The sequence below is a fragment of the Choloepus didactylus genome, chromosome 3, assembly GCF_015220235.1.
Source record: "Choloepus didactylus isolate mChoDid1 chromosome 3, mChoDid1.pri, whole genome shotgun sequence".
NCBI classification, from domain to species: domain Eukaryota; kingdom Metazoa; phylum Chordata; class Mammalia; order Pilosa; family Megalonychidae; genus Choloepus; species Choloepus didactylus.
In genome coordinates, this window is record NC_051309.1 from 83010884 (window position 1) to 83037548 (window position 26665).

Consider the following 26665-nt stretch of genomic DNA (forward strand, 5'->3'; position numbering starts at 1 on the left):
GAAACCCAAAGTGAGCAAAAGGAAGGAAACAATAAAGAACAGAAACCAATGAAATTTAAAACAGAAAAATAACAGATTATCAATGAACTCAAAAGATGGTATTCTGAGGAGGGGGATAGAGCCATAAAACTGATAAACCTCTTTTTAGCAAGGGCAAAAAAGAAACAAATTATAAGCAGCAAGAATGAAATAGGGGGCATTCCAAAAGAAATCAAAAGGACAATAAGGGAATATTAAGAACAATTTTATGCCCATAATTTAACAACTTAAAAGAATGGACAATTTCCTTGAAAAGCAAAATCTACCAAAATTCATTCTGATTTGAACTCTGAAAAATTTCCCCTCCATAAAAGCAATGAAGAACTAGTCAGATGACCTTTTTCAGAATAAGACAAGCAGTAAAACAAGGAGCATTTATTTTAAATTAATAGAAAAATTTTTAAAAGACACAATGTTTGTAAAATCAGCGAGCTTTGTGGTGGTTTTTTGTTTGTTTTTTGTTTTGGGGGATTTTGGGGGCAGTGTTTTAACTTGCAGGATCCCTGTCCTAGCACTGCATTCCAGGGCAGTAAAGACAGCCACTGGAATAAACAAAACTGAGCTGGACCTCTTTTAAAGTCTCATTTCAAAGAATACTAATTATCTGACATGGCTGGTAGATTCCTGACCCTTATACCCAGCGCTAAAATACTTCTCCCTGAGAGGTGGGGTGGAAAGTATGTTGTTAAGGAAGAAAAAAAAGTTCTCTATTCACAGAGGACAAGTCTGTCTTTGTAGAAAATCCTAAAGATTCTGCTAATAACACCTACAAGTTATTTAAACTTGTTGTTAGATATAAGTTCAATATATACAAAAATCAATTTTATTTTAATGCTATATATGATCAGTGAATAACTGGAAATTTAAAAAAACAGTACCAGTTACAATATCTGATTACCAAAAAACCCAGATAATTAGGTATAAATCTAGATAAATATTTGCAAGATCTGCAAATTGAAAACTACAAAACATTAAAGAAAGAAATCAAAGAAGACCTATGTAAAATGGAGATAAATATTGCATTCATAGATTGCAAAACTCAATATTGAGACATCAATTCGCCCCAAACTGATCTATATATTCAACACAATCCCAATAAAAATCCCAGCAGAATATTCTGCACAAATCACAAGCTGATTCTAAAATTTATATGGAAATGCAAAGTGTCCAGAAGTGTCAAACCAATTTTGAAAAATAAGAACAGAAGTTGAAAGAGTCACAATATCTAACATAAAGATTAATCATAATTCCAAACCAACAGAAAGAATACAAAATGAGAAGAAAAAAATTATTTTTAGAAAGCCAAGAAAGGAGAGAAAAAACAGAGAGATGGCAGTAACAATTACAAACATATTAATAACTACAATATAGGTAAGGTAATTGGACTGAAACCACACAATAAAAATGAAAATAATGTCAGAATTATAAAAAACAAAGTCAAGCTAAATACTATGCATAAGAGACACACATAAGCACAAGTATACAGAAAGGCTGAACATAAATGGCTAAGAAAAGATATACTAAGCAAATAGGAACCAAAAGAAAACTACACAACTATAATATTAGACAAAATGGACTCTAAGACAAAAAATCTAAAAAGGGAGGATAAATCTCATTACCTAATATCAAATTCAATTCACTGGAAGATAGAGCAATTTTAAGTTGGTAAAAACCTAATAAAAGAACTTCACAGTGAATAAAGTAAGATCCGAATGAAGTACATGGAGAAATGAACAAATCCACCATTTTAATGGAAATTTTAACATATATCTCTTAATTGTTAAAAGATCAAAGTCAAAAGTTTGAGCAATACAATGACTAATTCAAACTAAGGAACAAATACATAATCCTAAACCCAACAATTAGAGAATACACATACTTTTCAGATACAGGTATGACATTCACAAAAACTGGTCAGAAATTAGCCCATAAAGCAAGAATCAGTGAATGTCAGAGACTGGGTTTCACAATGGCTACCTTATATGTCTATAATCCAATTAAATTTAAAGCAAACATAAAAAAAGCAGAATTTAAAATCTCACATGTATACAAATTTTAAAACATTTAAATAACTGATGAGTCAAAGAAGACGATAACTCATTTAAAATATGCAGAACAAAAAATTAATGAAAACATCACATCAAAACTTGTGGGATGAAACAAAAACAATACTGAGACAAATGTATAACCTTAAATGCTTGTATTTGAAAATAGCTAAATCTAAATATGAAAATGCCATGTGTCCAGTGTAGAAGGAAAAAGAAAATATATAACAAATCCAGACAAAGTAGAATAAAGAAATAAAATTAAAAACAGAAATGAATTAGCTTTAAATAATAAAAGCCAACACTGATTCATTGAAAGACTAAGTCTATGGTCTTTCAATGACACTACTTAGAAAAAAGGATAGAAGGAACAAATAAACAATATTTAAAATGAAGAGGGGTTGTATGCCAATGTTCATAGCAGCATTTTTTACAATAGCCAAAAGGTGGAAACAAAGTATCCAAAAACAGATGAACAGATGAACACAATATGGTATATACATACAATGGAACATTATTCAGCCATAAAAAGGAACAGTACAACAAGGATGAACCTCAAAAAAGTTATGCTAAGTGAAATAAGTTAAACACAAAAGGACAAATACAATTTCATTCCACTTACATGAAATATATAGAATAAGCAAATTCATTGAGACAGAAAATAGATTAGAGGTAACAAGGAGCTGGGGGATTGGGAAGGAGGAGTCTGCTTACTGGATACAGAGTCCGTTTGGGGTGACGACAAGTTTTAGTAATGGATGATGGTGACGGTAGCAGAAAATTGTAGACGTAATTAACGCCACTGGACTTATACACTTGCAAATGGTTAAAATGGCAAATTTTATGGCAAATTGTATATATGTTACCATGATAAAAATTTTTTTATAAAAGTGAAGAGGGTTATAGCTACAAAAGAAGAATCTAAAAAGACATCAAGAGGATATTATGAGTAATGTTACATAAATTTGAAAATTTAGAAAAACTGAAAATTCCTTTAGACACGGTCCAACAAAACTGAATCCCTAATAAGAAAGCCTTAATAGTTCCTGCAATTACAAATACATTGAGATGGTAGTTAAATGACCACAGAGAAAACAACTGCCAATGATAGTTTATAGGACTGCTCTACAAAAATTTCAAGGAACAGATTAGTTCAATCTTACACAAACTCTTTCAGAGAACTGAAAAATAAAGAACTTTTCCCACTGTTTCTAAGGCCAGTATAAACCTAAACAAGAACATCTGAATAAGGATAAGGAAAAACACAAGTCTACCTCATTCATGAATATGTATGAGAAAATCCCAACTAAAATACTGTTGTGAGATACAGCCCACCATGGGCCCTACACATCCTTCACATTCCTGATGTGTGTGCCAGATTCTAAGGTGGGTAGATGCAACCTGCCATGGGCCTTACGCCTCCTTCCTGTTTCTGATGAGTGCACCAGATTGTAAGATTCATCTGTCTCCTAATGCTTAGCAGTTTCTGTAGCTAAACTACAACTAAACTAGATGAAAGCAACCACAGAATGATTACCAAGTAACTGCTTATTTCCTGGAGGAAATAGGACTGCCTTGTTGCTGCTTGCTATAATATTTCCTGCTTGCTCTAGAAGTGCTGGGCCCTTAGAACCTGATTCCTCACTTGGAAAAAAACACAGCATGCATCTGGGTCCATCTTGTCTGAGTAATAACAGCCTTTGTTGCTAACCCAGGAGTCTCATGTCTTCTGCCAACAACCATGAAATAGTGAGTAGGATTAAAAAAAACTCAGACCCTTCACAGTTTTTGACAAATATTAGCAAATTAAATCCAGTAGTAGATAAAAGCAAAATAACAACATGACCAAGTTGGATTTATTTCAGAAATGCAAGTGTGGTTTAAACTGGGAAAAAAAAATCTATACAGTTAATTTACTATTTCAATCATCTCAACAGACAGAGAAAAGGCATTTGATAGAACTCAACTGATCAGAGTAGGAATGGAAGGAAGCATCCAGAATCTAAAAAATGGTTTGTACCAGCAACATAGAGCACGTATTCTTTTTTTTTTTTTTAAATCATCATTTTATTGAGATATATTCACATACCACGCAGTCATACAAAACAAATTGTACTTTCGATTGTTTACAGTACCATTACATAGTTGTACATTCATCACCTAAATCAATCCCTGACACCTTCATTAGCACACACACAAAAATAACAAGAATAATAATTAGAGTGAAAAAGAGCAATTGAAGTAAAAAAGAACACTGGGTACCTTTGTCTGTTTGTTTGCTTCCCCTACTTTTCTACACATCCATCCATAAACTAGACAAAGTGGAGTTTGGTCCTTATGGCATTCCCAATCCCACTGTCACCCCTCATAAGCTACATTTTTATACAACTGTCTTCGAGATTCATGGGTTCTGGGTTGTAGTTTAATAGTTTCAGGTATCCACCACCAGCTACCCCAATTCTTTAGAACCTAAAAAGGTTGTCTAAAGTGTGCGTAAGAGTGCCCACCAGAGTGATCTCTCGGCTCGTTTTGGAATCTCTCTGCCACTGAAGCTTATTTCATTTCCTTTCACATCCCCCTTTTGGTCAAGAAGATGTTCTCCGTCCCACGATGCCGGGTCTACATTCCTCCCCGGGAGTCATATTCCACGTTGCCAGGGAGATTCACTTCCCTGGGTGTCTGATCCCACGTAGGGGGGAGGGCAGTGATTTCACCTTTCAAGTTGGCTTAGCCAGAGAGAGAGGGCCACATCTGAGCAACAAAGAGGCATTCAGGAGGAGACTCTTAGGCACAAATACAGGGAGGCCTAGCCTCTCCTTTGCAGCAACCGTCTTCCCAAGGGTAAAACTTATGGTAGAGGGTACAGCACGTATTCTTACACAGAAAAATATTAGAAGCAAGAACTAGTAACAATAGAAGCATGCCCAGTAGTAATGCTTCTATACTTAATATAAGGCAAAAAACTTAAATACATTAGAATCAGAAAGAAACAAAACTGCTGACTTTCAGATGAAATTATTATCTTTAAAAAAAAAAAAAAAAACCCAGAAGAATTTGCAGACACATTTTTAGAATGAATGAATTTAGCCAAGAAGGCCTATTATAAGATTAATAAACAATAACAACAAAAAAATGTATTTCTATACCCTAACTGCAGACAAGCAGGAAAAAAAAAAAAACAACTTAAAAAAAGAAAAGAGGACATGGTTTACAATAGGAACAAAAAATGCATAAGGTACCCAGAAATAAATCTAACAAAAGATATCCTTGGCCAGTATGCAGGAGTTATAAAACTTTACTCAAAGGCATTATTTCAATAAGATCTAAATAAATGGAGAGAGAACCAAGACTCAGTATCATAAAGATGTCAATTCTTCCTAAATTGTTTTAGAGATTCAATGTTATTCCCAAGTCCCATTGCAGTTTTCAGGAAACTTATCAAGCTGTTTCCTATGTTTAAGGAATTGTCAAGGCACCCAAACTACCAAGAACTGTTGAAGGAAAAAAATGTGATTAATTTCCAAAACCAGATATCAAGTCTTGAATATAAAGCCATAAAATTAAGACAATGTACTAACTGGTACAGGGTTTAGCAAATTGAACATTGGAACAGAATAAAGATCCCAAAATAGAAGTACACATATAGTTAGTTTATATATAGAAAGGTGACACTGCAGATCAGTGAGGAAAGGGAAAACTAGTCACTAAATGATATCGAGACAAATGGCTATCCAGAAGGGAAAAGACAAAACTAGATCCCTATCGTCACACCAGATACAAAAAGAAATTCCAAATGAATCATAGAATTAAATATGAATAGTAAACCTTTGTAATATGAGAGAATATATTTATGCCCTGGGATAGGGCGGGGTTTCTTATAAAAGGTATAAATTTCAGTAACCATAAAAGAAAAGATTTTTACCTTCAATTACAATGAAATTAACAAATCTATTCATTAAAAGACCACATAGAAAACAACAAGAAAAGCCACACAATAGAAGACATTTACAATACAAAAGAGACAAAAGTTAAGAACCCCTACAAATCAATAAAAAATAATACCACTGAAAATGGGCAAAATACATCAACAGTAATTTCACAGAAGAAAAAACAATAATGGCCAACAGCCAATAAATATAGGAAAAGTTGCTCAATCTCATTAGAAATGAGGAAAGTGGAAATTACAAGTACAATTACAAATTATTTCATATTCTACAACCGGCAAAACTTAAATTCTTCTGATAACAAGTGCTAGAAAGAAAACAGAGCAATGGAAACCATGATATATTACTTTTGGGACTGTATTTTGGTAAAATTACTTTGAAAAACATTTTGGCATTACCCAATAAAGCTAAAGATGTGCAGACCTTTACAATCCAACAATTCCATTCCTAGGAATTGTACAAGAGACATGTACAAGAATGTTCAGAGCTGCATTGTTTATAATAGCCAAAAATGGAAACAATTTAAGTATCTATGTATAGTGGAATGAATAAATTACAGCACATTCATATATCAGAATATAACATAGCAATGAAACAAATGACATACAATTACATACCTGAATCAACATGGCTGAATAGTGAAAACTTAATTTTAAATGAAATGCAAGTCACAGAAAAGTACATTCATAAGGATCCCACATATATAAAGGTTAAACAGCATTAAATGATAAATGTATAACTCTAGCCTTCAACACATAGTAGGTATAGATGAATTTTTGTTGAGTGAAAGAAAAGGAATAACTAACACAAAATTCAGGACAGTACTAACCTCTGGGAGAAGGGAGGAAGATTCATTAAAGGGCACACAGGGAACTAATAAGGTATAGTGAAACTACACAAATAAGGTATGATTGTGCCTTTTCCCCTACACACTCACCAAAAGTGTTTTATTAAATTTTTGAATTCTTCCAATCTGATAGGTGAAAACTGGTAATTGAATAACTTTCAATTTGCATTATTATTATGCATAAAGTTAATCTACTTTCGATATTTTAGAGTCATCTGTATATTATCTTATGTGAACTGTCAATATGATTTTTCTTGATTTCAAGGACCTCATTATGTAATATAGAAATAAATACTTTCCTCATATATAAAAGAAAATTAGGACTTGCAGAAAGATGGTGGATTAGAAAAGACAGAGCAAATTCTCCTCCATAAAAAACACTAGATAAAGGACAGAAAGTACTCCAGAAGAGAAGTATAAGGGTTCCACCAGCTGGGCAGGGACTTCTATCTCACACAGTGAGTACGTACCTGGAAAGGCCGAGAGACTGCGTTTAAGACTGGTGAATGTTTGCCCCGAACGCCAATGGGGAATGGGCGGTTGGAAGTGGCTGACAAGCGTGGTGGGAAGCAGCCTTCCATGCCCTGTGCACCCTCCTCAGCAACTTGACTGGAGTGATAATCCTTCACAGACACGCGGCCAAGAGCCCCCTGCCAGGGATTAGCAGAGCAGGCAGACAAGTGTGGAAGGGGGCAGCTTTCCACACCCTCTGCAGCCATCTTAGCAGTTGGATGGGAAGATAACTCTTCACAGCCCTGCGGCTGAGAGCACCCTTGAAGAAATTCAGGATTCAGCGGACTTGTGACAGCATCTACTCTTCCTCCACAGAAACCCAAGGTGTGTACACCCTAGAGGCAAGGGCGCCACACGGAAGTACCAGGAGCCCTCTGCCAATCCCAGGGACTGGTTACTGCATGGCAGACAGGGACTGGGGGGCACTTGAGCTAGAAGATGAGATGCGCAACCCTGCAACGCCAGAGTATACCACCAAAGCCCCAGGAACAGCCAGGACCACTGTGTCCTGGAGCAGACTCCCTGCCAAACAGCACAGGGCATGACTCTAACCAATGGGGCTGGCAGTCCCCAGTGCACATGGAAAACTGGTGCACTGATTGAATTTCAACATGGTTTGGACCCCCACTCAGTGCACAGACAAAGTTGGGGGAGAAATGGCATGATAAATGTTCAAATAATCCTGCATATCCTAAAAGAATCCTATCAAGATAAGCAATTGCCAAGATGCCAAAAACAACAGAAAATTACAAACCATATGAAGAAACCAGAAGATATGGACAACCCAAACATCCAAATTAAGTCAGAGGAGACACAGAACGTGGAACAATTAATCAAAGAAATATACACAAACATCAATGTCATGGCTAATATATAGAGAACATCAAGAAGACAACAGAGGAGCATAAAGAAGAATTGGCAAGAGTAAATTTAAAAATAGCAGATCTTATGGAAATAAAAGATGCTGTTGATCAAATTCAAAATATTCTTGAGACACATAACAGCACATTTGAAGAGGCAGAGGAAGGAAATAGCAAAATCAAGGACAAGGCAACGGAATGAGAAAGAAAAAAAGAATGAATGGTAAAAAAAAAATCAAAAAATTTGACATGGATCTCAGGAAAATAATGGACAATATGAAGCACGCCAATATCACAATTACTGGTGTCTCAGAAGGTAAAGAGAAGAGTAAAGGGCTAGAAAGAGTATTCAAAGACTTTGTGGGGGAAAACATTTCAACCCTTCTAAACAACATAAATATGCAAATCAAAGATGCCCAATGAACTCCAAATAGAATAAATCCAACTAAACCTGCTCCAAGACATACTCTAATCATTGTCAAAGATTGGGGGAAAAGAGAAAGTTCTGAAAGCAGCAAGAGAGATGTGATTTACCACATACAAGGGAAAAAACATAAGAATAAGTACTGACTACTAAACGGGCACCATGGATGCGAGAAGGCAGTGGTATGACATATTCTAAATTCTGAAAGAGAAAAATTGTCACCCAGCAAAGCTCTCCTTCAAAATAGAGGGAAAGCTTAAAATTTTCACAAACAAATGCTGAGAGAATCTGTTAATAAGAAACCTGTGCTACAAGAAATATTAAAAGGGAGCTCTACCAGCTGTGAAAAAAAAGAAAAAAGACAGGAGAGAGTGGCCTGGAGAAGGGCATGGAACTGAAGAGTATTAGTAAGGGGAACTTAAAGGAAATAAAGAGAGAGTGGGGAAAAATAGATCTGACAACTAAAAACCAAACGATTAGATGGCTATTAGAACTGCCTTTACATTAACAACATTAAATGTGAATGGATGAAACTCCCCAATTAAAAGATATTGGCAGAATGCATGAAAAATAGGAATAATCAATATGTTGTTTACAAGAGACTCATCTCAGGCCAAGTGACACAAAGAGATTGAAAGTGAAAGGATGTAAAAAAAATATTCCATGCAAGTTACAGCCAAAAGAAAGCACAGATAGCAATAAAAATTACAGATAAAATAGTCTCAATGCAAGAATGTCGTAAGAGACAAAGGAGTACACTATATACCAATGAAAGGGATAATTCACCAAGAGGAAATGACAATCATAACTGTTTATGCACCCAATCATGGTGCTTCAAAGTACATGAGACAAACACTGGCAAACCTGAAGGAAGTAATAGATGTTTCCACAATAACAGTGGGAGCCTTCAATATAACACTCTCACCTATCGACAGAAAAACCAGACACAGCAACAATAAGGAAACTGAGAATCTAAACAATGTGATAAGCAAATTAGACTTAGCAGACATATACAGAGCATTACATCCCAAATTAAAAGGATACATATTCTTCTCTAGGGATCATGGGACTTTCTCCAGGATAGATCACATACTGATGCATAAAACAAGCCTCAATGAATTTAAAAAAGACTGAAATTACTCAAAGCACATTCTCTGACCACAATGGAATGCAACTAGAAGTCAATAACCATCAAGGATCTAGAATATACACAAATACCTGGAGACTAAACAACACACTCCTAAACAATCAGTGGGTCAAAGAAGAAATTGCAAGCGAAATTGCTAAGTATCTAGATACGAATGAAAATGAGAACATAACATAACAAAACATATGGGATGAGGCAAAGGCAGTGTTGAGGAGGAAATTTAGAGCTCTAAATGAATACATTAAAAAGGAAGAAAGAGCTAAAATCAAAGAACTAAAGGAACTAAAGAAGCAAGAGAATGATCACAAAGCTAATATTAAAGCAACCAGAAGAAATGAAACAACAAGAAATAAATGATATGGAGGAAAAAAAAAAAACCAAGAGAATAAATAAAACCAAAAGTTGGTTTCTTGAGAAGATCAACAAGTTACACATACCCTTAACTAGACTGCCGAAGTCAAAAAGAGAGAAGACCCCCCCCCAAAAAAAAATAAATGAGAAAGGGGACATTACTGTGGATCCCAAAGAAATTTTAAAAATCATAAGAAGATACTATGAACAACTGTATGCCAACAACCTAGACAAGTTAGAAGAAATGGACAATTTACGGGAACACATGAACAACCTAGACTGACCAGAGAAGAAACAGAAGACCTCAACAAACCACTCACAAGTAAAGAGACAGAAACAGTCATCAAAAAGCTTCCTACAAATAAAAGCCGAGGACCAAATGGCTTCTCAGGGGAATTTTACCAAATTTTCCGAAAAGAACTGACACAATTACTACTCAAACTCTTTCAAAACACTGAAGAAAATGGAACACTTCCTAACTCATTTTATGAAGCCAACATTACTCTAACACCGAAACCAGATGATGACACTTAAAAAACGAAAACTATAGGCCAATCAACCTAATGATATAGCCACAAAAACTTCTGAAAAAAATACTTGCAAAGCAAATTCAAAGACAGATTAAACAAATCATACACCATGACCAAGTGGGGTTCATCCCAAGCATGCAAGGGTGGTTCAACATAATAAAATCAATAAATGCAGTACAACACATGAACAAATCAAAAGGGAAAAATCAAATGATCATCTCAATAGATGCTAAAAAAGTATTCAACAAAAATTAAGCAGCCATTTTTGATAAAGATACTTCAAAAGGTAAACAGAAAATATAAAAACCCACTGTCAGCATAGTACCCAAGGGTGACAGACTGAAGGCCATCCCTCTGAGACCAATGAGACAAGCATGCCCATTGTCACCACTATTAATCAACATTGTGCTAGAAGTTCTAGCCAGAGTAATCTGGGAAGACAAAGAAATAAAAGGAATCCAAATTGGAAAAGAAAAGTAAAACTGTCATTATTTGCAAAGGATATGATCTTATATTTGGAAAATTCTGAAAAACTGATGACATAGCTACTTGAGCTCATAAACACATTCAGCAAAGTGGCAGGATACATGATTAAAGAACACAAGTCAGTAATGTTCCTATACACTAGAAATGACTTAACAAAAGAGACACTGAAGAAAAAGATTTCGTTCCCAATAGCAATTTAAAAAATCAAGTACTTAGGAATATACTTAACCAAGGATGTAAAAGACAGAAAATTACATAACTTCACTAAAAGAAATAAAAGGGGATTTAAAAAGATGGAAAGATATTCCATGCTCATGGACAGGAAGGCTAAACATCATTAAGATGTCAATCCTACTGAAACTGATTTACAGATTTAATGTAATTCCAATCAAAAGTCCAATAATCTACTGTGCAATCTTGGAACAGCAGTTATCAAATTTATTTGGAAGGGATAGGGGCTCTGAATTGCTAAAAACATTCTAAAAAAAGAAAAACGAAGTGGAACGACTTACACTTCCTGACTTTGAAGCATATTATAAAGCCACAGTAGTCAAAACAGCATGGTATTAGCACAAAGACAGAGATACTGATCAATGGAATCAAACCGATAATTCAGAAATACACACCCAGATCTACAGTCAACTGATTTTTGATAAGACCCCAAATCCACTGAATTGGGGCAGAACAGTCTCCTCAACAAATGGGGCTGGGAGAACAGGATATTCATATCCAGAAAAATGAAACACGACCCCTACCTCACAGCCTATACAAAATTTAACTCAAACTGGATCAAATACCTCAATGTAAAAGACAGTACCATAAAACTCCCAGAATATAAGGAAATATCTTCAAGACCTAGTATTAGGAGGTAGCTTCTTAGACCTTACACCCACAGCACAAGCAATGAAAGAAAAAATAGATAAATGGGAAGTCTTCAAAATCAAAAGCTTCTGTATCTCAAAGGAATTTATCAAAAAGATGAAGAGGCAACCAACTCAATGAGAGAAAGTATTTGGAAACCATGTATCTGATAAAAAGATTGATATCTTGCATATATAAAGAAATCCTACAAATCAATGACAATAGTACAAACGGCCCAATTATAAAATGGGCAAAAGATATGAAAAGAGTCAGAGTAACACCACACAATGAAATAAGTGTTAGCATGATATACTTAAAATGTATGACACTGGTGCAGAGAGTTAACAACAGAGGGGTATATGAAAAAACTACCCATTACATATTATAGACTACATTTAATAGGACTATCTTACCAACATTACACTAATACTAGGTATAAATAATTAGCAGCTGATAAGAGCTCTGGGATGTCCTATGTTATGATAATTATTTAAAGTTAGAGTGATGATGATTATAAAACTAAGTGAAGATAATGTAAGAAACTGACTGCTAACCTTGGGATAGGACATATATTAAGTTAAATTAGGAACCCACTACTTAATAAATCAGACCCTCTACTTGAGACTTGCTCTGTGAAACTTAGGGCTGTAATTGGGGGGCTGAGTCTTCATATTATTATGCCTAGAGGCACCTCCAGGGAACCCCTTTTGTTGCTCAGATGTGGCCTTTCTTTCTCTAAGCCCAACTCGGCAAATAAATTCATTAACCTACCACTGCCCCCACAAAGGACATGAGTCCCAGGGGAGTGAATCTCCATGGCAACATGGGACATGACTCCCAGCAATGAGTCTGGCCCTGGCAAGAAGGGATTGAAAATACCTACTTAACTAAAAGGGGGACAAAAGAAAGGTAACAAGTTGAGGTCACAGTGGATGAGAGATCCCAAATAGAGTTGAGAGGCTATTCTGCAGATTTCCCTTATGCAAGCTCCAGCTAGACATCCCAAATGACCACAGCATGCCATGCCCTTACCAAAAATAGACCCCAAATACCTAGATCCCTACATGAGATTCTATAAAAGATTCACTCATTAAGTTTCATCTCTCAGAAACTTAAATCCAGCAGAGTATTCTTACACCAGTCAAGTCCAAAATCCCAGAGGCAACAGCCTCTTTAGGAACAACAATCAGATGCAGCCTCCTTCCCCATACTGTGGACACCCCCTTTCAACATGAACAAGTTAGGGTGCTCACTGCCTAGACACCCTGAAGATGGAGAAAGAGATTAAGTGAGAGGAAGGCAGAGCAACAAACAAGATAAGATTTAAGAACAGACTATGAATGCTGAAACTTAAAATAAACATATTTTTTTTAGATGCTGGGGTACTAGAATAGCTGGAAGGAGGTAAATGACATGATGGAACTGTAACCCATAACATTCACTGAAATTTGCACTGCAGGTACTTGTTGAATTGTGCTTTGAAACCTTTCTGTATATACCCTATACTTCATAATAAGGAAAGAACTGAAACCCATAACAATTTTTGAAATTACCTATACAATTGCTTGTTGAGCTGTACATCGCAAGTTAACACCTTTCTGTACATATGTTGTATTTTACGATAATGGAAATAGCTGAAGTTGTGGAACTGTGACCCATGATATTCTCTGAAACTTGTACTCTAAGTACTTGTTAAATCGTACTTTGAAATTTATTACTGTTATGTACATATGTTAAAGTTCACAACAAAAACATAAAAAAAAAAATTACATTTTCTAAAAGCATTTCTGAAAAAGGTCCTTAAAATGTTGGGTTATAGGTATTGTGCTGTTTTGAATCTGTTATGTACCCTACAAAAGACTATGTTCTGTTGGAGGAGCTAAGATGGCAGCATAGAGAGTTGTGGAATTTAGTTAGTCCCTGAAGCAACTTATAAACAACCAGGAACAGCTAATAAATAATCTGGAACAACTGTTGGGAGACAACTGGGACTGCCCACACATTGTACACCAATCTGGCTTGGGTGGAAATGGCTGAGATCACAGCATAAAATCTGTAAGTAAAAAGTGTGGACCCGTGCCGAAAGCCTCCTCTCCCCCACGGCAGGCTGAGCTGCACGACCTCACTGTGAGAGAAAGCAGCATTCTTGGAGCATGAGAATACAGCTCAGCCCAGCTCCACCTGGGGTTTTAATTAACAAATGTGGACACTATATACAAGCTACAAACATAGACAAAAGCCTCACAAGCAGCAAAGTACCCTGAGACAGCTCCCAGTGGAGAGGAGGTGGAGCCGATAAGGGAAAAAAAATTAATTAAAAGAAAAAAGAAAAAAAAATACAGAGGCTTTTAGAGACTGACCTTAGAGAACCAGAAAACACCTGTGCCCTGGGAAAGGAAGCCCAGAAGACAGGGTGCTCTCTCTGATGGGCAAAACTGGGGGACCATGGACAGGCTCTGAAAGGGGCTTTCTTTCCCTTTTCTCTCTCTCAACCTGAGTGGCTCAGTGGAGAGAGCCTCAGCCATTTTCAGTTCGCAGGGCTCTGACCAAGACAGGGTGGAGTTAACTGAGTCAGAGAGACAAAGAAGTAATTCAAATGCAGAGGATAACTCCCAAGAGGAAAGAGGTGGGGCCAAGCTAAAGGGCCTGACCTCCCCTCAGAACTCAGACCTCAGGGCCTGGGTGGAAACAGTCAAAGCTAAGAATTAAAGGGGCTACACCTCTTTACACCAGTTGGGAGCACAGGCTGAGAGGCACCACCTGCTGGGCAGGTTAGGAAAAGCACAGAAGCTAGAGGCTTCACAGGAAAGTCTCAATCTTCTAAGACACACCCTCAGGGAAACTTGACTCTGTATATAGCCCCACTCTTGAGACTTGAACCAGTCTGGTCTGGGAAAATCATACTCAATGGTGAAAGACTGAAAGCTTTCCTCCTAAGATCAGGAACAAGACAAGGATGCCTACCATACTGAAGTTCTAGCCAGAGTTATCAGGCAAGAAAAAGAAATAAAGGGCATCAAAATTGGAAGGAAGAAGTAAAACTCTTATCTGTAGATGACATGATCCTAAATTCAGAAAAATCCACAACAAAGCCACTAGAGCTAATGTACCACTTTGGATATATTATGACTCCCTGAAAAGCCATGTTCTTTAATGCAATTTTGTGGGCCAGACTTATTAGTCTTGATTAGGGTGTGAACTTTTGATTGAATGTTTCCATGGAGACGTGATCCACTCAATTGTGGCTGAGAATTCTGATTAAAATTGTTTCCATGGAGGTGTGAACCCTGTCCATTAAGGGTGGGGCTTGATTAGTTCACCAGAATATTTAAGAGAGCTAAGAGCCGACACAGACACTGGATGCTGAGATGCTTGGAGTTGAGGACAGAAAGACGTTTGAAGATACTAAGCTAAAATATGAAGCCCAAAGTCTGCACCGGAGAAGCTAAGAGAGGACCCCCAGATGCTTAGAGAGAAACACCCTGAGAGAAAGAAACAAGGATGCACAGGAGATGTGAAAGAGGAGCTAAGACAAAAGCCCAGGGACATTCTGGAGAAAGCCATTTTGAAACACAACCTGGGAGCAAAGACCAGCAGATGCTAGCCACATGCCTTCCCAGCTGACAGAGGTATTCTAGATGCCATCAGCCGTTCTCCAGTGAAGATATTCTCCTGTTGATACCTTACTTTGGACACTTTTATGGCCTTAGAATTATAAATTTGTAACCCGATAAATCCCCTTTATAAAAGCCAACTCATTTCTGGTATTTTGCATAACAGCAGCATTAGCACACCCAAACAGCTAATATATGATTCAGCAAAATATAAGATCAACACACAAAGGTAAAAAAAATAAAAAAAATAAAAAAAATAAAAAACAGTAGTGTTTCTATACACTAGTAGTGAACAATCTGAAGAGTATATCAAGAAAAAAAATCCATTTATTATAGTAACTAAAAGAATCAAATATCTAAGGAATAAATTTAACCAAGGATGTAAAAGATGTATATATGGAAAACTAGAAAACACTAACAAAAGATATTAAAGAACACCTAAATAAATGGAGAGACATTACAAGTTCATGGATTGGAAGACTAAATATTGTTGAGATGTCTATAATACCTGTGATGGTTAGGTTCATGTGTCAACTTGGCCAGGTAATAGTACCCAGCTGTCTGGTCAAGCAAACACTGGCCTAACAATTGCTGTGAGGATGCTTCTGGCTGATCAATAAACCAACAGGCTGGTTTATTAAATCATCAGTCAATTGACTGCAGCTGTGACTGATGACTCACCAAAGGGCATGTCTTCCACAATGAGAGAATGCAATTGGCTGGATTTAATCCAATTAATCAGTTGAAGACTTATAAGCCAGACAGATAGGGGACCTTCACTTCTTCTTTGGCTGCCCAGCGAAGTGTTTCCCAAGGAGTTCATTGGAGTTGCCAGTTAGTTTCCTGAGGAGTTCATCGAACACATTCGTCGAAGATCCCAGTTCATTTCCTGAGGACTTCGTCGAAGTTGCCGGTTCGTTTCCTGAGGAGTTCATCGGACATCTTCCTTGGAGTTGACAGTCTGCTGACTGCTCTACAGAATTTGGACTCGTGCATATCCACAGTTGCGTGAGTCACTTTTATAAATTTTATAGTCATAGACACCTCTCATTGATTCTGTTACCCTAGAGAACCCTAACTAATACAATACCCAAAGGAATTTATAGATTCAGTGCAACCCCACTCAAAATTTATAGATACAATACAATCCCTATTTCCAACAGTCTTCTTTACAGAAACGGAAAAGGCAATCATCAAATTTATATGTAAGGGTAAGGGGCCCCGAATAGCCAAAATCATCTTGAAAAAGAAGAATGAAGTTAGAGGACTCACACTTACTGATTTTAAAACTTATTACAACACTACAGTACTCAAAACGGCATGGTACTGGCACAAGGACAGACATATAGACAAACAGAATCAAATAGAGAGTTCAGAAATAAACCCTCACACCTCTGACCAAATGACCAAGTCTCCTCTATGAAAAATGAGTACTCTCTTCAACAAATGGTGCTGGGAGAATTGGATAGTTGAATGCAAAAGAATGAAGGTGAACTTCTACCTCATATCATATATAAAAATTAACTCAAAATCGATCAAAGACCTAAATATAACAACTCTTATATGAGAACTCTGTACTTTCTGCATGATTTTTCTCTAAATTTAAAATGTTTTAACAAAAAAATAAATAAATATAAATAAAAAATAAAATAAAAAGTGATTTAGAAATTATTTCAAGTTTTACCTTCTAAAAATATAAAGCTGTCATTCATTAGGGATATTTTATTCCTCCAATGCTTCATGAAGACACTGCTATTCTTACCATCTTAAATTTTTGAAAAAAAAGACAGGAAGGGCTCTGGATTTCTTAAAGTTATTTGCTTTTCTGTACGGAATCATTTGAATAGAAAGTAGCACTGCTCAGAACACTTCAATTCTGAATGTTAACAGTGTCGTATTTTTTAAATCACTCACCTTTCAAACCTAGAGTTTGTAGCTGGAAAAGCCGACCAAGTTCATAAGGCAAAACCCGTAACAGATTGTTATTTAAAAGCAATTCCCTGTTTAAAAACAAACAAAAAAAAGACTAATTTGTTTTAAATATACCAAACTTTATTAATATCTACAATTGTGGTTTTAACCTTCCTTCCAACACATCGTGAGCAATGTTTACATTCAAAGCACATTTCTATATGCTTATCCAAAAACATCATGCAATATTAAGGTACTAGAAAATATGTAATTGCCACAATTGTTAATAGTATTCATATGGTTTACTCCTTTCTCTAGCACAACTTAAAGTTAAAAGTGAAGGAACTGCCTAGCATTCTCAGGCTAAGCCTACCCCTTTTCCTTCTCACCCAAAATGCCTACCAGATTTAAATTGTAGTGGCATATACAGATAGTCTTGAAACCAGTTTAACTCATAGAAAAAAAAGAAAATTATTTTACAAACTTCAAGACTTAACTATAATTTGTGGCCAATCACCTACATCATTTTTCCTAACTCATTACAATTATAATTACATCAAGATACTATGATGTATGTACAATCACTATATACAACATAAATAATAAAATAAAGCATGAGATGCACAGATAAAATCTAAAACATAGATAAAATCTAACTTTATGGCTGTGAAACTTTGGACAGAACAGAGAAAAAAATAAATAGCTCCCTCATAATTAAATGGCCAAAGAAATTTAAAAAAAAACAACAAAAACACACAGTTAAGGGATGGTGAAGAGCAACATTCTAAAACACTATGAATGTTTAATTTTAAACATGTAACAGCAATATTTTAAAGTTAATTCTCAGAAGATAAACAAGATAGAAACACAATTCTTGTTTAAAACATTTATATAAGGTCTCAAAATACCCTACAATATTTTCTCCTTATGAAGAAATTTTTAAAGGATTCTAAAGACTTTGTACTATCTTTGTACTATCAGGTTTCAAGGTTTCCTTAAGGAATTGTAATATAAAATAAAGAACACCTTACCTTATGTAATAGAGATAAGTTCCTAAAAATTTTTACTTATAAGCAAATCATACTTTCCCTATTATTTCTGTTTAGACTTATCAAATACTTAAGCCTAAATTGAAGCTTATTTTTTTTTTTAACCCCATCCCATCTCAAGTCTGTCCAAAGAAGTTGATAACATAACTACACTTTTAGCCAGGAATCTCCAACTTAAAAAGAAGGAAAAGAAATGTTCATTGTAGTACAACTCAAGCACTGTGTATGTTACATCATTCGATCTTCACACACAGAAATCCAACTGTAAGATAAGTAACATCCCATCATTTACTTATTTGAAAAATTAAGATTTTATATAGTGAGTCATATCTATAATCTTTCCTCACCTGAGAGACACCATGTTTCCTAGTTCTGCTGGTAAACTTCTGAGTTTATTGGATGACAGATCCAGGTAAACCAGATTATGAAGCTTGGCAATATCAGGTGGAATGCGACTAAGGTAATTGTCATTCAGGTGCAGCGCTGTCAAGTGGGTCAATGACCAAAGTGATGTACTTAAGCTCCGCACTCTACCTAAAAGGCAAAATATCGAGGTATAAAAGTCTAGGTTCAGGTCAAAGAATACAAAACTGGAAGGACTAAAAAGTATTGGAAGAGGCTGCAAATATATACAGATATTGTATCTTTGACATTTTAATCTTGTGTTTAATGCCATTTGATTGCTTTGAAACACATTCAGTCCTCTTTAATTTCATACCACTTTCTCCTGAGAACTACTCTTTCCTCATTATACTCCAGGTATTAAATGAGATCTGGCATAATGAAGAGCCAAGGTAATTATATGGTCTCAAGGAGAAAGCATGGGGCTGAACTGAGCTGAACTGAGCTTTTGTGGTAGAACAGCCCTAAGGATTTTTTTTAAGTCATAGTCCTAACAAAATACATCTCACATATTCCAAGAAAATTAATAGTACAAAGTTTATCCATTTCCAGGGCCTGGATTAGTCTACAAACTTTAAACAGACAAGAATAACTACTATGACTTAGAACCACTCTTAGATTAGTCACCAGGAAAACCATTTTATCCCAAAAGGAGACTTCTTCCCCAGTGTGCCAGCTTGGATACATTATATCCTCCAGAAAAAGTCATGTTCTTTGATGCAATCTTGCAGGGGAAGATGTATTAGTGTTGATTAGGTTGGAACTTTTGATTGACTGTTCCCATGGAGATGTGACTCAATCAACTATGGACAAGGCCTTTGATTGGGTAACTTCCATGGAGGTGTTATCCCACCCATTCAGAGCAGGTCTTAATTAAATCACTGAAGCCATATAAAAGGGCTGACAAACAGAAGGAACTTAATGCGCTGCAGCTGAGAGACACATTTGGAAGACAGCCATTGACATTTTGGAGAATGCCATTTTGAAACACAACCTGGGAGCAAACAGACACCAGCCACGTGCCTTCACAGCTAACAGAGGTTTTTGGACATCATCAACAAGGCCTTTGATTGGGTAACTTCCATGGAGGTGTTATCCCACCCATTCAGAGCAGGTCTTAATTAAATCACTGAAGCCATATAAAAGGGCTGACAAACAGAAGGAACTTAATGCGCTGCAGCTGAGAGACACATTTGGAAGACAGCCATTGACATTTTGGAGAATGCCATTTTGAAACACAACCTGGGAGCAAACAGACACCAGCCACGTGCCTTCACAGCTAACAGAGGTTTTTGGACATCATCAACCTTCCTTCAGTAAAGGTACCCTGTTGTTCATGCCTTACCTTGGACACTTTACGGCCTTAAGACTGTAACTTAGTAACCCAATAAACCCCCTATATAAAACCCAATCTGTTTTTGGTATTTTGCAAAATAGCAGCACTGGCAAACCGGAACACCCAGGTTTCATTCTTTATTTTTTTTTTAGTTTAAATTAATTGTATTATTGTATTTTTTTTCCTATAACACTCTATTATTAACACCCTGTGATAGTGACGTATGTTGTTCTAATTTACGTAAGAACTCTCTTATATTTATGTAATTAACCACCACCATCACCCACTCTGGGTTTTACTAAATTATAGTCTCAGTTTTTATCCTTTAGCTTTCCTTCTGGTGACATACATGACTTTGGCCTTCCTCTTTCAACCATACTCACACACTACTTTGTTAATTACACTTACAGTATTGTGCTACCATCATGCAGAATTGTGCTCTTCATTTCCAAACCTTTACAATGAGCCTTACTGAACACTCTGCACTCCTTAGTCATCAACTGCCCAATCTCTGCCCACCTTCTATCTGCTGATAACTATGCGTGCGAATTTAATTCTTAAGAGTTTGCTCATTATAGCTAGTTTATATTAGTGAGACCCTACAAAATTTGTCTTTTGTTTCTGGCTTATTTCACTCAACATAATGTCCTCAAGGTTCATTCACCTCACTGCATACCTCACAACTTCATTCCTTTCTGCAGCTGCACAATATTCCATCATATATATATATACACCACAGTTCACCCTTCCACTCATAGGTCAATTGTCCCTTGGGCCACCTTCATCCATTGGCAATTGTGAATAATGCTGCCATAAACATCAGTGTACAAATGTCTGTTCGTGTCCCTGCTTTCAGGTTTTCCAAGTATATACCCAGTAACTTTCCCCAGGCCTCTGATGCCACAATTATATACATTAACAACTCTGACTTAAGATTTTGCAATAAATCAAAATTCTCAAGGAAATAGTCACACATTAAGCTTTATCAATCAGTCAGCATCTGACAGCTATGGAGGAACAGGTGCTAGAAAAGCTAGAAGACCTGGTTCAGGTAGCTGTATAAGCCTGGGCAAAAAATCTATCCTAGCATCTATAAAATAGAATATTATCTAATCTACCTTACCTTTAAAAAAAAGGATTAATTATACAAAATAATTTATATGAAGAAATTTTGTAAACTTTACAAAGGTAAAGTCATATTTTAATTATATGTAGCACTTTCCAAACAACAGATTTTTATAAGAGTGCAGTGGAAGGTAAAGGGAGCACCAAGTCTCAAAAGAGAAATGTTACTTTGCATTTAGCTATTTAGCAGTAGATTCAAACTCAGACCTTCTTTCCAGGATTCTTTCTACCACAGGTTCCTTCCTGCTGCCTATAATCAGACTTGAGAGTGCCAATTAGGATTTTGCACTTTAATAGGAAACAAAGTTTTCAACGCAAGAGAGGCTCTGGTAAAAGACAAACATTTTAGTTTTACCCATGTCCCCAAAGATAAATGTCCCCAAGGACACTTCACAATGTCTGGAGACATTTTTGGTTGTCATAAATAGAAGGGCACTACTGGCATCTAGTGGGCAGAGGCCAGGAATACTGTTAAACATCCTAGAATGCACACAAGAATCTCCCATCACAAAGAATTATTCAGCCCAAAGTGAATACTGCTGAGGTTGAGAACACTGATTAAACCTAATAGGATTTGCTCTTGCCTATTCTTTTGAATATTATGGAAATAAGTACACTTCTAATGCCATCACCCAGATGCCTTTTAGCTAAATTTAGTAGAACTTTTTGCTATTGACATCATAAAGTGGGTTAACTCTTCCAAACAAAAGCCTACTGGAGATACTGGAGACACAGCCTATCCTGTCTCTGCATTATGAACTGCACTTTCCAGGCCTTCTTCACTTGTACCAATGCCAGTCTCCGCCCAGCCTATGAGATGCTCATGATGGAACACAAGGTGGCCATGCTGGGGGGCCCTTCCACAGCTCTGCCCTGGTCGTGTTCACAGCGATCAACATTTCCAGTGAGCTCTCCATGCTTGAGAGTGTCATGTCATCTGGTCCGTGTTCAACACATTCTTCACGAACTGGTGCTGCCAGGGGTTAACAGCCTTCACCTACTCCATGAAGTCTAGGGACCAGAAGATCGTGGGTGATGTGACTGGGAGTACTGCCTCCATCAAGTGCCTGAACATCTGTATCCTGGTCTTCATCATTCTTTTTGTCTCCAGACTCAGTGATAAGCTTCCAACCATTTACCATCACATACAGGATCATGGAAGCTACTAAAAGCTGCCCTGGCCCTTGTCTCATGCCCTTCACCATCCACTGCATGCCCTCCCATGAAGTGTTGATCCTGCTCCATATCCCTCCATTTTACCTTGGTTGATGACACACACACACATACAAACACATACACATCTGTCCACTATTGAAATCAAAGTGTACATGCATGTTCAAATAAAAAAAAAAAAAAAAAAAGAGCCTACTGGCAAAAAACAACATTCTATAGATATTCTGCATTGCACCAATTCATAAAATAAAAACAATGCTTATGTGGTGATTTGGAGCTGTGTGTACCCCAAAGAAATATGGTTTTAAACTTAATCCATTCTTGTGAGTGTGAAACACTGTAAGTAGGACCTTTTGATGAGGTTACTTCAACTAAGGTGTGGCCCAGTTCAATCAAGATGAGTCTTAATCCTATTACCGGAGTCCTTTACAAGCAGAATGAAATTCAAATAGAGAGAAAGCCACAGGAAGTAAGAGGCTGAAATTCAAAGGTAACTGAAAGAGAAATGACAGGTCAAGAAAGGCTATCATGTGCATTGCCACATGACAGAGGAGCCAAGGACCAAGGGTTGCCAGCAGCCAGCCCCAAAACGCCACAGGCTTTGGAAAGAAAGCACTGCTTGATGATTCCTTGATTTGTACTTTTTCCTGGTCTCAAATTCATATGTCATTAAATTCCCATTGTTTAAGCCATCCCTTTGTATGGTGTTTGCTTGAGCAGCCTAGGAAACTAAAACAACTTATATTCTATTTTTAAATAAACATTTAATTTTGAATAATTTTAGATTCACAAAAAAGTTACCATGATAATACATTCAATTTCCCCTAACACTCTTATATTACCATGGTATATTTGTCAAAACTAAGAAACCAACATTACTATGAACTAAACTATGTTCCAGTTTGCTAATGCTGCCAGAATGCAAAACACCAGAGACGGATTGGCTTTTATAAAAGGGGGTTTATTTGGTTACACAGTTACAGTCTTAAGGCCATAAAGTGTCCAAGGTAACACATCAGCAATCAGGTATCTTCACTGGAGGATGGCCAATGGTGTCCAGAAAACCTCTGTTAGCAGGGAAGGCACGTGGCTGGTGTCTGCTCCAAAGTTCTGGTTTCAAAACAGCTTTCTCCCAGGATGTTCCTCTCTAGGCTGCAGTTCCTCAAAAGTGTCAGTCTTAGTTGCACTTGGGATATTGGTCCTCTCTCAGCTTCTCTGGAGCAAGAGTCTGCTTTCAATGGCCGTTTTCAAACTGTCTCTCATCTGCAGCTCCTGTGCTTTCTTCAAAGTGTCCCTCTTGGCTGTAGCTCCTCTTCAAAGCATCACTCAGCTGCAGTTGCACTGAGTTCCCTCTGCCCGTCAGCTCGTTTATATGGCTCCACTGATCAAGGCTCACCCTGAATGGGTGGGGCCACATCTCCATGGAAATTATCTCATCAGAGTTATCACCCACAGTTGGGTGGGGCACAGTCCATGGAAACACTCAAAGAATTCCAATCTAATCAGCACTAAAATGTCTTCCCCACAAGATTGCATCAAAGATAATGGCGTTTGGGGGACATAATACATTCAAACCGGCACAACAATATTCTTTTTTTTTTAATTTTTACACTTTTTTCTGCTCCATGATCCAATCCAGAACACCACATTTAGTCACCTTGTTTCCTTAGGCTCCACTGGTCTGTAACAGTTTCTCAGTCTTTCCTTGTTTTTCATGACTTTGACAATTTTGAGGATTAGTAATTAGTTAGGTAATTTGTAGAATGTCTTCCAATTTGGGTCTATGTGATGTTTCTCATGATTAGACTAGGGCTGCAAGTCTTGAGAATTTAATTCTATTTTAACAAATACATAACACGTATTAAAGTTCCATAAGACAGTTACCACATATTGTGTTAGAATAGATGACTTCTAGGTTTCCTACTCTACCAACACTGGGATTACAGGAAAATGACAAAGATTACAATTTGAAAAATAACAAAAGCCAAAACAAAATCTATTAAATCAAAGAAACTGATTTTTACCTAGAAATTAAACTTCTAAAGTCCCCAATTCAGATGCCAACTATGTCTCAAGTTCTTTAATTTCAAAAGGTGGGAGTGAAGATATTTAACCACAGATAAAATGAATAAATTAAACATTAGTACCTCAGCATCTTGTATTTTTTTCTATTAGTCCATCTAATTAAAAATATACAAGAAGAAATAAATATAGCAATATTCAACTCTTGTTATTATTATTTCCAAATTAAATGCTTTCAGTTGCCACTCACCCGAGATTTCTAATTCTGCCCAGTGAGATTTTTTCCCATTGGCTACCTCCTCTGCTGACATGATGGTATAAATTCTGCGAGGATCTGGAGGATCATATTTTTCCTTTGGCATCCCTATTAGTCTGTTTAAGAAAGAAAAAAATATATATACATCAACAATTATTATGGTTTAAAAAAAAAATTTGCCAGGATAGTAAGTCATTTTTTTTTTTACTACAAATTCTCACTTGAAGGAAAACACATCATCTAGTGTGTAAGGATACTGTAGAAACTCAGTAACAGATGCCTAAAGGAAAATGCAAATAAGCAATAACACTGGACTTCTCAGGAAACACTGTGATTCCCTGAACACTATTCCTCTCATTCCCCTTCATTTAGCTGCCTTCCTTTCCTAGACCAGTGACCCCATGCCAGTTTCCTAAATGGACTAATCTAAGAGAATCAGGGTAATCCCATCCTCTTTGCCCCAGTGATATTCAGATATTCCACACATAAGACAAGCAGTGCATGACATTCCTGTGGGATGGAGATAAATGAGGAAGAATATTGCAGCCATCTAACAACTATAGCCATAGAAGCCATAGAAGGCAGAGTCTAGAAATTCTCTAAACAAAGCCAGAGTGCTCACTGCCAATAGCACTCCCTAACACTGGTCTTTTCAGATACATGAACCAACATATTTCCGTTACTGTTTTAGCTAGATTGAGTTGTCTTTTCTGTTACATGCAATCAAAAGCATCCTCAAGTGACCACATATCTTGGTTTGCCTGGGCCAGTATTGGTTTATACCTGTTTTGATTATTAACAACATACCTTTTCTCTCTCAAAAGTGTCCAATTTGGACAATGAATTAAATTGCAACCCTAATCAAAACTAATATTATGCAGTTTTCTTCATGTAATTGCCAAAATATCACTAAACACTCATTAATGAGGTCCGACAAGACATGTAACTCCTCAAATGTGCAATGTACAAAGCAGATAGATGACAAAGGACCCGAAAAGTAACCATTCAAGAAGTTCAATATAAGAATTATTATGGTAAATGGCAGAAAATAAAATCCAGTTCAAATCTAACAAGAATAGCATGTTATTGGTTAATTGCCACACAGTATTTGTAGTTGGTTCTCTGTTCCTATTTTAACATGTACAGATCAAAACTAAGTGTCTAAATCTGGGACTGTTTCTAAATAGAGTTTAGAAGATATACTCCAAATGATAAGAGTTACTTTTGGGTGGTCTGAAACTTGTTACATTTATAGAATTAAGAAAAATTCTCCATCACTTATCAAGATACATTCCATCATGTATCAAGAAACCAAAGCTAGATTAGGAGTACAATCAACAATCTCCCACACCAAAACTTTCCCTCATATTTCTGAAGTGAAGAGTCATTCCTTCTTACTTACTAAGAGGCAAAAGTGGCAAAGAGAAAGTTTCCAGACATGTTCCATCTACTAATAGTAATTAGCTACCGAGTTTCCACATTAAGCTCTTCAACTCTCCATAGTCTTATCATACAAGTTGAGTAATGCTAAACCATACTTTATTTTCCATAAATGTCCTAGAACAGTACAAATAATCTAATCATTTTCCCCAAGGCAAAAACTGCTATCACATATAGCCTGTATAAAATGCTTTTGAAAATAAAGTTTTTGGATAACAAGTTATTCAGAAGTTCTGTGCACCATACAACACATGGTTTTCTGTGGATACTTCTGCATTCTAAAACAAGAT

The 26665-nt window shown here is 36.5% G+C and overlaps 1 protein-coding gene across 1 annotated transcript in view; it reads right to left on the minus strand.

Moving 5' to 3' along the window:
- The window catches only part of CNOT6L (CCR4-NOT transcription complex subunit 6 like), a 176602-nt gene that overhangs the window by 110262 nt on the left and 39675 nt on the right, over positions 1-26665 (minus strand). The window contains 3 exon segments of the mRNA XM_037830059.1: positions 17576-17661; positions 18969-19155; positions 24930-25051. Of these exon segments, the coding sequence (XP_037685987.1) occupies positions 17576-17661; positions 18969-19155; positions 24930-25041 (385 nt within the window). The 5' untranslated portion in view covers positions 25042-25051.